The sequence below is a fragment of the Podarcis vaucheri genome (genome assembly GCF_965113315.1).
Source record: "Podarcis vaucheri genome assembly, chromosome: 6".
Lineage (NCBI taxonomy): Eukaryota > Metazoa > Chordata > Lepidosauria > Squamata > Lacertidae > Podarcis > Podarcis vaucheri.
This window is the reverse complement of record NC_138764.1, coordinates 14,236,237-14,250,200: the sequence shown is the minus strand read 5'-3', so window position 1 is coordinate 14,250,200 and position 13,964 is coordinate 14,236,237. Positions and strand designations below refer to the sequence as shown.

At 41.5% G+C, this 13,964-nt stretch overlaps 1 protein-coding gene across 4 annotated transcripts in view; it reads right to left on the bottom strand.

Moving 5' to 3' along the window:
- Nucleotides 1-13,964, bottom strand: part of TRMT1L (tRNA methyltransferase 1L) — a 33,834-nt gene that overhangs the window by 13,466 nt on the left and 6,404 nt on the right. For 2 of the 4 annotated variants that reach the window (XM_082225470.1, XM_082225473.1), the window contains exons 7-16: nucleotides 13,699-13,822; nucleotides 11,964-12,043; nucleotides 11,147-11,396; nucleotides 8,782-8,994; nucleotides 7,378-7,568; nucleotides 5,618-5,696; nucleotides 4,009-4,175; nucleotides 3,587-3,646; nucleotides 2,912-3,038; nucleotides 2,642-2,828 (exon numbers count right to left, since the gene is read on the bottom strand). In XM_082225470.1, coding sequence (XP_082081596.1) covers nucleotides 2,642-2,828; nucleotides 2,912-3,038; nucleotides 3,587-3,646; nucleotides 4,009-4,175; nucleotides 5,618-5,696; nucleotides 7,378-7,568; nucleotides 8,782-8,994; nucleotides 11,147-11,396; nucleotides 11,964-12,043; nucleotides 13,699-13,822 — 1,478 coding nt within the window. Of the gene's footprint in view, nucleotides 1-1,994; nucleotides 2,829-2,911; nucleotides 3,039-3,586; nucleotides 3,647-4,008; nucleotides 4,176-5,617; nucleotides 5,697-7,377; nucleotides 7,569-8,781; nucleotides 8,995-11,146; nucleotides 11,397-11,963; nucleotides 12,044-13,698; nucleotides 13,823-13,964 lie in introns of those variants that run through there. The other 2 variants (XM_082225472.1, XM_082225471.1) reach the window with 2 other exon arrangements.

Sequence of the window (13,964 nt, the reverse complement as noted above, 5' to 3'; positions counted from 1 at the left end):
CGCCGAAACCCAGAAGTACAGGAACAGGCTACTTCTGGGTTTCAGCAGTCGCGCATGCACAGAAGCGCTAAATTGCAACCCGTGGGTTGCGAACGCTGTGGGTTGTGTTGTGAACGTGCATCCCACGGATCACGTTCGCAACCTCAGCGTCCACTGTACAGTTGTACCTTGGTTCACGAATGCCTTGCAAGTCAAATGTTTTGGCTCCCGAAAGCTGCAAATCCGGAAGTGAGTTCCAGTTTGCAAACATTCTTTGGAACCCTAGCATCTGACCCTGCTTCCGATTGGCTGCAGGAGCTTCCTGGAGTCAAGCCTTGGTTTCTGAACATTTTAGAAGTAAAACAGACTCCCAGAACAGATTCCGTTTGACTTCCGAGGTACCACTGTAGTCTGCTGCTATATTAGCATGTACCCTCAATTATAATTAGTCATAATTTACCCAGTCTTGGATTTTCTGGAATGACTATTTTACTACTAAAATCAGTAACCTCAGTAAATGTATAGCTGTGTCAGAACTAATCTAGTTGTAATCTTGTATAATATAAGAAAAGTTAGAACACTAAAAAACTTAACCAAATGAAGCAGTCCATGAAAGGTGCTGCAGTACTAAATGTAAAAATGGAGAGGAAATCCTGATCTGAGTATTTACACTCAAAGGAAAAAAGGGGGCAGCACCAAACACGGGCAAAGCCTCAAAATGGTACTGAAAATATGATTTTTATAAAACATGTTCAACACATTTTGGTGATGTCAAGAGTACTTACTGAAAGAACCATATAAATAAAACCACAATACAAATTATATACATCATCACTATTACATTAAAAAACGTGAATATGCCTTCTTAGTACAAACCTCAAATACAAACCAACTTCAGTAACATCTTGACATAATTTTCAGTATAAAACTTCCTAATTTCATAGTCAATACTTTTATATGCATAAATCCCTAAAAATTGGAATTGCAAACAAATATAATCTATTGATTTTCTTGGTAAATATACAAAAGGGAGGGAATTCGAAAGTCGAAGGAATAGCTTTACTTTTCTATTGTAGTTTAATTTCAGGTTGCTTTCCTAAAACTAGTCTTAGTAACTATAAAATATTTTAGTTTTTGACTAGTTGTTTATATACATTAAAATGGTTAGTCTTATTTGTAGTAAACTTTTTGTTCCTTCCTCTTCTTCAGCACCCCCCTTTTTATAAATCTAAAAGGTCAACAGATTATTAGAAGAGAGTGCAAGACAATAAATCAATAGCTAATACTTGCAGCTGGTATAACACCACCAGTGGGTGGGGAGCTTTGGTGCTGTGAGACAAAAGGCAAGGAGAAAGAAGCTCACTGTCTAGATCTCTGGGTTCTTGGGTTGGGAATGAGAAAGGAAGCAGCTGCTTGGTGAGTCCCCCAACATGAAAACTTGTGGGGTGGGAAGAAAAGAGTGCTGCAAATGGGTTAGGAAGAAAATGAGCAGGGATGGGAAGCATCAGGTGTCACGGTGGAGCTTTCCCTCTTATTTCATGGGTTTGGAGATAAATTACGTTTTTAAAAATCCAGCATGCCTAAGTGGCAGGCCAATACTAGAATGGCAAGTATGGGGAAAGCAGAGATTCCTAGCAGGAGGAAAAGGGGGTTGCCACAGATGCACGGAGTAAGCTACTGCAAAACAATCTCCAATTTATGCCATCCTGGCAGGGAGTGAATGGAGTGAGCAGTGGGGCACAGTCGCCCTACTCAACCATACTTTTAAAGGGAGTTATTCATATGAACTATAAAATAGATTGACAATTTCATATTGATGGTCTTGTGATGAGGAAGTTTGAGTTTGGTAGTGAAAAGTGTTTAGATGTGATGTTGTGGTTTGTATGGTTATTAGCTTGAGTTGGGTATTCAATATCTTCCTTTGTAGGAATATACCCAATCTTGGCTTGTTCAGCTACCTTTGTTACCTTCAAGCTTCTCAAAGGCATATCAAATGAGGGGCTTTCAGTCACAGCTGAATAGAACACTTTATTAACAGGTGCTGGTAATGCTTGCACCCACACCCTCAGTCCCCCTCAGCTCCCAGCTATGTCCTCCTCTTAGGAAATAATATAGATCTGAAGAAGGAATTAAAAGGAGACGGACGTTTGTGGTCACTGTAGGATAACATTAAAGCATGCATTAACATACAAATAAACTTTGTAGCTGAATTGTGATATTAATAGGAGCACAGGTGCTCTTCAGTGGTCTTCTAAAAGTGTCCTGAAACAGGTAAAAAAAGCTGAGGGGTCACAAACAAAATACTACATCTTAAGGATGTAGGTTCATTTATAACACTAATCTTCAAATACGAGCATTTTTGCAGAGGTTACTTTAGAAGAAGAGTTTGGATTTGATATCCCGCTTTATCACTACCCGAAGGAGTCTCCAAGCGGCTAACAATCTCCTTTCCCTTCCTCCCCCACAACAAACACTCTGTGAGGTGAGTGGGGCTGAGAGACTTCAGAGAAGTGTGACTAGCCCAAGGTCACCCAGCAGATGCATGTGGAGGAGCAGGGAATTGAACCCGGTTCACCAGATTACAAGTCCACCACTCTTAACCACTACACCACACTGGCTCTCTTTATGTGCTTTCTTCGGCAAAGTCACCATCAGCTCCTACCTGAGACTCATCAGAAGCCTGCAGAGAGCCCTCCGATTGCGCTCCCATATATGTGGGTGTACTGTACTTCACAAGGATAGATTTAAACTGCACCAGGGGGGCATTCGTTCGAACACCCATCGGATCAAAATGAGTCCGGCTTACTCGGTAGCCAGCTTGAGAGAGATAATGCAAGAACTTATTTAACCTGGGGAGAAGAATGAATGCACAAAATCAATGCCTTTTTCCTCCTTTCAATCAGATACGTTTAAAACACAACAGGTTGCTTACTTTGGCATGTTCATCCCTTTAATGCTGTGCCTGTGAATATTGTAATAAAAGGCAGGATGCTCGGCATTGCTTTCTGATTTCTGGCGCTTTGTTCCATTTTGGCTGTTTTCATTATTTTTTCTTTTTCCTGGAGTATAAGAGTAACTTAAGGATAAGAAACACACACAAAAGCCTCTAAAATCCATCTAATCTGAACAGTGTGATTTAGCTTTATCTTACAGTAGGAAATCTTCACATTTCATAAATTTACATTTAAGAACTAGTTTGCTTAATGAATGACTATACAGTGGTGCCCCGCAAGACGAATGCCTCGCAAGACGGAAAACCCGCTAGACGAAAGGGTTTTCCGTTTTTGAGCTGCTTCTTAAGACGATTTTCCCTATGGGCTTGCTTTGCAAGACGAAAATGTCTTGCGAGTGTTCCGATTTTTTTTCGCTCCCCCCCCTTTTTCTAAGCCGCTAAGCCGCTAATAGCCTTTTAGCTGCTAATCCGCTAAGCCTTTAATAACCGCTAATAGCGCTAATCCGCTAATAGGGTTGCTTCACAAGACAAAAAAAACCGCTAGACGAAGAGACTCGCGGACCGGATTAATTTCGTCTTGCGAGGCACCACTGTAGTAAGAACTGCCCACCCCTCTTTGGTTCCACATACTATGCTAGATTGACAGGGACCTACCATGTACAACGTAGTAATCTGCTGCGGTATCTGGTGTCTTAATAAACACACCACATTCTTCTAAAAAGAGAAGAAATCAGATTTACACTGAAGTCATTAAAGGAAAAAAAACAAGTTAATTTGTGAGCAAATGGCTATCAAAGGGGAAATGAGTGGAATGTTACCGCTGTAGCAAAAAGGTTTAGTTCAAATTACTGATGGTTACCATGGCTTTGATGCTTTCATTTGAGTAGCATGGCACAAGTTGAAATCTCAAGGTCTTATCTGTATTTTGATGGGATGGCCCTTTTCTGACGCTGAGTTAGCAATCCCCTTTTAAATTTACTTATTAAAAAAGCAAGTCACCACTGCAATTCACAATTGCTGCCTGGAGTGCCCCTTTTACCTATCAAGGTTTGTAAAACCTTTCAGTGTCTTCTTACCTTGTTTGTTCTGGCTGGTAGGACCATGGATTGAAAAGTGCTTGAGAATTGTGCACTCTGCTTCACATATTAGTGTTTTTAGAAGAGTCTGGATGTCTTCTAAACCATACTGAACTGCTTCAAATAACATTCTTCTGAGAAATCCAGTGTTGAAGAGGGATCCTGACCTGCAGGATAACAGAATTACAGTATCTACCTAGATGAATTTATTTCAAAAGTAGAACTTCCGTTCGTTGAAGAGCAGGAGAGCAACATCACAGTGGAAGAAAAACACAGCCCTGTTAGCTGATTTTGTTCCTGCTTTAAAATCTGTTCCATATCTGCATAGTCACTAGCCCAGAGCCCCAGTAGGGCAGGACTCAGGCCAAAGATCAGCTGCACTTTGGGGACTTCTGGTTCCATTCCATTAATAATTAAATTTTGAGAAAGCACTTAAATCAGTACTAGAATTTACTTAAGTATGTGTGTCATCTGCACAACTCTCTTCTCCAGGCTGCAAATGGGCCTATGGGGCCCCAAGAGGCTGGCAACTCTTCAGCTCAAATAATAACTGGGAACTTGCTAAAGCAGTAACTTGCCCAATGCTTTTGGTGAAAACCTGCTTTCGGGCACTGAAAGAATAACAACCTGTAATTCAAACAATGTAATTCCTAATGCAAATTGAATGTAAGAGTTTTGCCTCATTAAAACTACTATGTCTATTTCATATACAGTGGCACCTTGGTACTCGGACAGCTTGGCTGCCAAACAAATCAGCTCCCAAACGCCGCAAACCAGGAAATGAGTTTTCTGGTTTGCAAATGTTTTTCGGAAGCTGAACATCCTACACGGCTTCCAATTGAGTGCAGGAAGCTCCTGCAGCCAATCAGAAGCTGCGCCTTGGTTTTCAAACCGTTTCGGGAGTCGAACGGACTCCCAGAATGGATTAAGTTCAAGAACCAAGGTGCCACTGTAACTAGTTCTGAATATTTTTATATTGTTTGAATAATAAAGTTGGCTAATTTCAGTGTCCTCCGAGAAGACTTCTGCCAAATACATTGGGCAGTTAATTTGATTAAATGTTTCCTATGATTCTTCAGTACCACCGAGTCTCGCCTTTCTCCTTCTTTATTTGGTGCTGCCATTCCCCCTCCCCATAGCCTTTTCTAAAAGTGCTTTGGTGAATCACATCTAGACAGGGGCAAGCACTTGTTAGACATAACACATTACATGGGCTCCCTTCCCTCAAGATTCTATCCCATACCTGCCTATTCAGAAGTAAGCCCTACTAAGTTCAGTGAGATTTACTCCCAGGTCAGTGGGCATAGGACTGCAAGCCAAGTTACAACAGGACAAAGAAAACAGATGGTTTGTTCATTTCCTACCCTTCTCAATATTTCTCACAGTGAACTGTCCTGAAAGTGAAGAAAGAACAGTATGATTCTCCCTAGTCTGACATTAGGGGAGAGGTCTTGTAGCTACATCACTGCTTTCACAGCCACCTGCACTGCACTGATTTCTGAGAGTGTCTTCACCCTGCCAAGACATGGGTGGCCAGAGAGTATCTCATAGCTGCTGATGCTTCCGTAGGAATGCCAGCACCCAACTGACGATCTAGAAAAATACATACCACAGAGGACCAAGTTCCACTGCTGTCTTGCCTGTCATGCGGCTGTGGCAGTCACAAGGGAGCTGCCGGTAAGGGTTCTCTGTAGAAAACAATATTGGCATTTGTTATCTAAACAAATGTTGGAGACTTGTATGTATAGAACAGTGTTTCCCAACCTTTTTTGGGCAAAGGCACACTTGTTTCATGAAAAAAATCTCGAGGCACACCACCATGCCAGATGGGGAAAGGTCACTTTTTACTTATGTAAAAAAAAAAAAAATAGTAACAGCATAGAAGGTAATGGTTAGGCTAGCATCCCTCTTCCAAATATGCTAGGTTTTTATTTGCAGGGACTGTTCTACATGGGAAAGCATTCAGCACTGTCATTCTCCCATCTGCCATCTGAATTGGTACTATTCTGGGTCAACTTACTCTGCTGCATGTGTAGATGAAAATGGCACCAAGTGTGGGGGAGGGGGCAGAACAGGTTTCAGATACAGGATATTAAGCATACACGTACTTCAGATTGAACTGGTTGCTTGCTTTGCAAGTTTTCATTTCCCAAATGACTGCCTTGGCAAGCGCAATACCTACCAGGCTCAACGCCGGTCTCGCGCTGCCGCTTCCCGCGCTCTCAAGGACCCGGGAGGAGGAAGGCGTGAAGGGAATCCCGAAGGCGCGAAAACCTCACGCATGCGCAGGCCTTCCGCCTGCGACAGCCCAGTAGGCCGGCTGAAGCGAGCAGCGATGGGATGTGGGAGGGAGCTCGCTCGCCGCCCCGCGTGTGCCTATGTGGGGCACGTTACAGCCCCGTGACGTCAGCGCCAGGCAGGCAGACGGCGAGAGCTCCGCGCTGGGCGGCCTCTCCTCGCCGTCGCCGCCCCGCCTCTCGCCGCCCGACTCGCCCGCCTCCCTCCCACGGCACACCAGGCAACGTCTCGCGGCACACTAGTGTGCCGCGGAACACCGGTTGGGAAACACTGGTATAGAAAACAATGAACATAGTGGAAACTTGGTAATAGGGTATGTCCATTAAAAAATAAAGCTTGAAAACTGTTTTTCACAGTGATTTAAATATAACTCACATGGTAGCTATTATTAAGTCTAGGAGGATTCAGGACACTGTGCAATGAAAATGCAATTTCAGAATTGTGTGCAGTGGCCCAGAAGATGGGGTCAATTGTGGTATTGTTGTTGTTTTTTTGGGGGGGAGAGGGAGTAATTATGTGTCACAAAAGTTAGTAAGTTCAGGATGTTGATTTCTAGCCAGAGAGTGTGTGTAATATGGTGGATAATTTTGGACTTGGACTTGAACAGAGATTTTGTCTTGACTCCCTGGATTATTTAGGCTAGATGAGAATGATAAATCACACAGGCTATTTTGGAGGGTAAAATTGTCCCAAATGAGCCTCTCAGTGCATTAAGATCATTCACAGAAGCCCTCATGCCAGTTTTGAATACACATTTAGTTGTTTGTTTTTACTCAAAGCAGACCCACTGAAATTAATAGACACGACACACTTAGGATCATTGATTTTAGAAAGTCTACTCTCTGCAAAACTCTTTGTTGGTGGCGTTGCACTGTAGAAGCAAAGGCAGGGTACAAATATTTGAAATAAATTAAGCTTATGCTGGACCAATTATCTTTTTTTAAAAAATCCACAGCAAAGAAATTAAGCAGAGAAAAGTTTAGCTTTTTAAAAATAACCACTGGATTGTGTATGCTTTGTTTTCACCAGCTGAACAGCACTGGTACATGAAGTTACAGCATATATGATTACCTTCTATCACGTTGCCATCTTTCTTGAATACCCTTTCCTCACACCACCGACAGTGGAGTAGGTACCGGATTTTCTTCACAGTATCATCTGCAGGAGACGGCCCCCTCAATACTCTCACCTCCACTAGGACAAAATGTTCGAGAGCCACAGCGAGCAAAACTTCAATGCCTTTGTTGCATCGAGCAGCGGCTCTGCAAAAAAGACTCACCATGACTAACACAGTTCATGAAAGACTAAAGCAGTGTTCAGGCAGGGGCACACATGCCCAACATCCCTGCCCATGCAGGCTGCTCTTCAGACCCTTGTGGAATTAGTGTGAAGGTCTGAATAGAAGGGGTTTTAAGCGTGTTCGATTAGCCACACTTAGGGATCTCACTCATGATAGGGTATCTATCTTATCAAGATTCCTGCCAAACACAAAGATTAAGTACATTCACTTGGGCACAATTAAAACCATCTTCAGATCTCTGCGGTTGGGAGGGTAGGGACTTCCATGTGAGTTTTACAACTCACATATTCAGGTATATATGATTGAATGTGTCAAGTCTTACTTAACACACAAGTTTGATTTCACTGGAAGGTCTTCTAACTTCTGAGTACCTCTTGCACCCTGTGAAATTTTACAGTCCCAGCACATTGAATCCACTAATTTCCAGACATGACTCCTACACCTAAATGTCTTATTTCAATGCCAATACACTTTGCTTTTTAATCATGCAATGACCTTCATGGAATTGCACCCATGACTAAAAATCTATCATAACGATGTAGTTCTAGGATTTGCTTCTGAAGAATTTAAGATTTCCAAATTAGTTCTAGTCAGAGGTGATTGCAGTTACTTGCTTCAGTTCCTGCTGAGCAGTGGAATAAATCCTCTAATGAAGTTTCTTTTTACTAATACTTTTGAGCAAGACGTTTTCTGAAAGATGTGCACACAAATCATCCTAAGGAAGTCAAGTCAAAGGAGATATATTGTGCACAGTTGTACTCTAGCTCCACACAACTTGCAATTCACTGCTCAGGTCACCAGCCACTTATGGTGGTTATGAGGAGTTCAATGGACCTCTTTTTCTTGCGCATTGGGGCGTGTAAAAACAAGGAGACCACAAAATATCTGGCAGACCACAATATATGGCTTTCAGCAGGGTGAGTTACAAGGCTTGCAATTCTGCTTTGGGCTGTTTATAATCTGCTTTACAGTATTTGTTTTCTCTTTTTCTCCCCCCCCCTCCCTGCTTTACAGTATTCATGCTTCCAGATATAATTTCTGAAGGCTGTCAGAAAGCAAGAAGCAGAGAACCAATTTCTGCTACTAAAAGTTTCAACTAGCAACTTTAGGTGGGAGAGAATACAGCCCCCTTATACTTAAATGTGAGATGACCACAATTCAGAAACTAATTGTACCTTGCCACAGCAGCAACTACCATCCTAGCAGCCAGTTCTTTGAAATACTCCGTCCTGACAATGTTGCAGCCATAGTGACGCTGGGCCACATGCTGTGCCTTTGAATAGAGAGAACTGATATCTGTTGATGTCACTGACACAATTCCAAGGTTTCTTACATTTCTGAAAGCTGCATCTAGATAGTTCACTGATGACCCAAATGGGTCCAGATGTCTGTAGAGTGGAGTAGGAGAGAGATAAAAACACATTAAAGAGAGGTTCCTAATCTTGTTTACTCAGAAAAAGGGTTTCATTGTGTTAAGTAGAACTAGTTTCCAAGTAAGCCTGCTTAGGGCTGCAACTTAGCTACTACACTTTAAATACTTCTGATTTTCAAAAGCCATATCCATGCTCAAGTCAGAAATAAAACAGAATATAGGTTAAGCTGTGACCACGTTTCACATATGTAGTTTCAGTCAAGATTATAAATCTAAAGAAATACTAAGCTACCCCCACTTAATAAGGATTGTTAATGAATAGCATATTTGCCCAGTGGTACAATTTATTATCATTATTTATTTGTAAAACTTAGGAAGTAGCCATATCTTCTGGGAAGGGAGGAAAGGATAGAGGTCAAAGGGCACTGTTGAGAAGAGGAATAACAGTGTCACTGGCTTCTTTGTCTCCCTATCTCACCTTCCCTCTAGGACCAGGGATGGAGAATTTGTGGCCCTCCAGATGTTGCCGAACTCCAACTCCTATCAGCCACAGCCGGCATGACCAATATTCAGGAAGGAGGGGAATTGGAGTCCACATGTTCCTCATCCCTAGTCTAGACAAGGCTTTAACTAAAAGGTGCCAAAGTTCGAGTCTACCAGGCAGTGGTAGCACCAGCCTGGAATCCTTTGTCTTATGAGTGGCTGTTGATTGCAGTTATTCAATAGTGAGGGAGGCACTCTGTGTGTGCTCAAGGTTGCTCTTTCTTCTCCCTATCTCCTGACCTCTTCAGCAGTCTAGATGCCTATTTTAAAGGCGCAAGTGGCTTCTGGGCACTGAGATTTTTGCAACCTTGCTAAATATTCCACATAATAGTCTCCAGCACAAGGGTGTAGCTTTGGTGACTTGGAACACTCTGCTAATGCATTGGTATGACTTTACTCACCACTTTGTGTTATCCAGTGATAACAGGATTGGTAAAGAGTAGAGTTTCTTGAGAAAAACATATGAATATGCAGCTGAACAAAAAAACCACTCTGCAAATGGCTCACAAACAGAACCTGAAAGGCTGAGGATGTATTACTAATACCCATACAACAGCAGAAGATAATTAATACTGTCAATGTTAAATACTATTGTAAGTTTTACTGCAAATACTATTTAACGATTGTGTAATCCTGGACCAAGTTGAACGGAAGTCTGTCTTTTTTACTGGTCTTTTTCTTCTGTTTTTTTTTTTCCTTTTTTATTTTTTTTTCTCTCTTCTTCTTCTGAGTGTTTTCTTTTTTGTAATTTTCTTTTTCTTTTGTTTACTTTTTTTTTCTTCCTACCTTTTAATGAAATGTATATATGTATCTGAAGTATGACATGTAACCTGAATCTTTTTTCTAATAAAAATTTAATTAAAAAAAAAAAAGGCTGAGGATGGTTCTGCAAGCTGCCCACCCAAGTCCTAAAGTTGCAAGTAAACATTAATATATCTTAAGCAAAGTAATCATTCATTTGCATATATAGAAATGACAACCGTGCAGTACTGTGAACTAATATTTTTCTAGCCAGTAACTCTTGTAAGAATCCCCACTTATTTGGACTAATGGTGTATGGATAGGCAGAAGGTAGACTGGGATAAATAATAATGGTATAAATGAAGCAACAGCCTAGTTGCAGTACAATTCTATTAGGGATGAGACCCTGCTTTAAAAGTTTGGACAACAAAGTTGCTTTCAATTTTAGATATTAAGAAGGCTCATAAAGTTTTGCTTAATTAATTTTACAATATTTATAATATATCTGAATAATCCATTACATGGAGCAACATGCTGTTGAAGCAGCTCCAGCTGAGATTATTGCACTGGTCTGGAAGCAGCTGAGGCCACCACCTTGTGGAAGCTAAGCAGGTCGGGGTCAGTGCTTTGACTTCCACGAGGGAAGAAAAGCGGAATATAAATGTATGAAAATATATAATGGCATATACAAAGTTTCATCAGGGCTGAAGAGTAAAAAAGAGATGCCATGAAACATCAATTTAGGTTGATTTTATATTGACAAGTCTTGCACTTTGCACAGTGCTATTGTTTTGATTGTGCCACACTTGATCTCGTCTCCACTTACCAAACCCTAGGTGTTGGGGTGGGGGTGGGGTTCTGATCCAACAGCAAATGCCACTTACATAAAATCAAATGCTCTCAAGTGCATGATGACATTGGCATCCATTTTTGTCACCTCAATGGCAGGCAAGTTTTCCTCCCCTTCTTCTATTGTTTCATCACAGTCTTCCTCCTCTTTGAAGTTCATCACCACTTTCATTTTATTTAAGTGACAGTTCTCCTGTATCATTCTTACAGAATTTTCATTGTAGTCATTAATTGTGACCTTCACGGAATTTCCAAGGTGCTTGGCCCACTGTAATCCCATTATACCTGGAAGCAAGAGGTGTAAAGGCAGTGACTGATTTACATATGTCCAATTGATGAGCATGAACATGCACATCATGGCGACTCAGAAGTGGCCAGAAAAGGGAGGATAATGGGGGAAGGGCAGGCAGTAATGGGCTTAGGCACACTCTGCTGTCACGCACACAACCTGTGTAGATTGGTGGTTGCTTGTGTACAGTTAGATGCATGCAATAAAGTAAGAGTTTGCTTGTGTGGAGCATACTGCATAGAAATATGCTAATATTCTCAATATACACAATGCACATTAAATTATTATTATTCCTAACTGAAAAATATGTATATAATTGCTTTCACTAAGGCTAACAAATCAACATGATTGTTTGCTAATTCTATTCCAAGAAAGTATTTATTTCTAAAATTGACAACCCCTCTTTTCTTTTCCTGAATGCCAGAGCAACTAACAGAACAACGGTGTAATCCTAAACAAGTTTTTCGCATAGTATATCCCAGTGACCTCAGTAGGATTTACTCTCTAGCAATTTCCCTTTACAAGGAACACAAAGTGAACCAAAGCACAGAAGAGCATCTTACCAGTGGCTCCAAATGCATCCAGACATTCCAAAGGTTTACGTTCCTCTGCTAGAACAGCTAGAGCACAGACTACGAGCTGCCTAAAAGAATAAAAAAGTGATCTTAATTTTAAAAAAGGTGTAAACTCCACATGCATAATTTATTCTTCCTCTCGTAAATTTCCGGACAGTTTCTTCAGATTAAACAACTTGCATAATAATAATAATAATAATAATAATAATAATAATAATAATAATTTTATTGTTTATATCCCACCCATCTGGCTGGGTTTCCCCAGCCGCTCTGGACGGCTTCCAGCAAAATATAAAAAAATAATAAAATGTCAGACATTTAAAACTTCCTTGAACAGGGCTGCCTTCAAATGTTTTCTAAAAGTTGTGTAATACTTTATCTCCCTGACATCTGATGGGGAAGTTCCACAGGGAGGGTGCCACTGCTGAGAAGGACCTTTGCCTGGTTCCCTGTAACTTTACTTCTCACAGTGAGGGAACTGCTAGAAGCCCCCTGGAAGTGGACCTCAATGTCCAGGCTGAATGATGGGAGGTGGTGATGCTCCTTCAGGTATACTGGGCTGAGGCCGAAAATGTATTGGGAGTCAGTGAAGATCCTTTAGGACTGGCTATATGGCAAGCACGTCCAACAGGATGGTTGCGGTAGATCACTGGTAGATCATGGTCTTCCCCCAAAGAAGCCCAACTACTTTGGCTCCCCTAAAAAAAGCTCAACATTTTTGCCCTGCACCCCCCTTCCACCTTCCTAAAAAAAGCTCAACAACTGAAGACCTGAAACAGGGCTTTCCTTCCAAAAAAAGGGGGTAAATCACTGCCAGTTTTTAACTCTGAGAGTAGATTGCAATGTCTTGGGAGTTGGCTACCCCTGCTATATGGTATCGGTGGCCACTCCCAGTCACCAGTCTAGTTGCTGCATTTTGGATTAGTTGTAGTTTCCGAGTCACCTTCAAAGGTAGTCCCATGTAGAGTGCACTGCAGTAATCCAAGCGGGAGATATCCAGAGCATGTACTACTCTGGCAAGACAGTCTGCAGGCAGGTAGGGTCTCAGCCTGCGTACCAGATGGAGCTGGTAGACAGCTGCTCAGGACACAGAACTGACCTGTGCCTCCATGGACAGCTGTGAGTCCCAAATGACTCCCAGGCTCTGTACCTGCTCCTTCAGGGGCACAGTTACCCCATTCAGGACCAGGGAGTCCCTCACACCCGCCCGCCCCCTATCCCCCAAGAAAAGTACTTCTGTCTTGTCAGGATTCAATCTCAATCTGTTAGTCGCCATCCATTCTCCAACCGCCTCCAGACACTCACACAGGACATTCACTGCCTTCACTGGTTCCAATCTAAAGGAGAGTTAGAGCTGGGTATCATCCGCATACTGGTGGACACCCAGCTCACACAATAGGTAAGATCCAACTGTTCCCCACCCCCCTGAAATTTGCATTCTTGTTGTTTTGGCAAATTTGGAAACTGCACAATCATGATATTTTGGGTAGGACTTAAACTTCTCAGTATTTTAATGTTCCAGCAAGTCCAATGAATCACACTCGATTTCTGTCTTGATTCAAATCACACTGCAGCCATGGGCTTCACTTACTTGGCTTGGCTAATCCATATATTTCACCTGTACCACAGAAATATCCACCATGTACTAGTTTCTGTTAATATTCTGAAAAAATATAAATGAATTTTTTTTAATCCCCTCCATAATAATCCTCAAAATTCTTACCTGTTAAGTTTCATTTTAGGATTAAAATAAGAATCAGTTTTCTGTGGTGTGGAATAATTAGGAAGGACTTGCACATCTGTATCTGCTTCTTTTAGTATTTCATATGTAGATTTGGGAGCAGGGGCTAAAAATAATTTTCAGAATGAAAGAAAGTGTTAGAGAGACTACAGCTTAATTTAGACCATCACTCAAGGCTTCATAAACGATGAATCAGATGCTGGTTTATTAACCTGACATTAAGTAAGTTTTCCCATTTGGATGTAAAG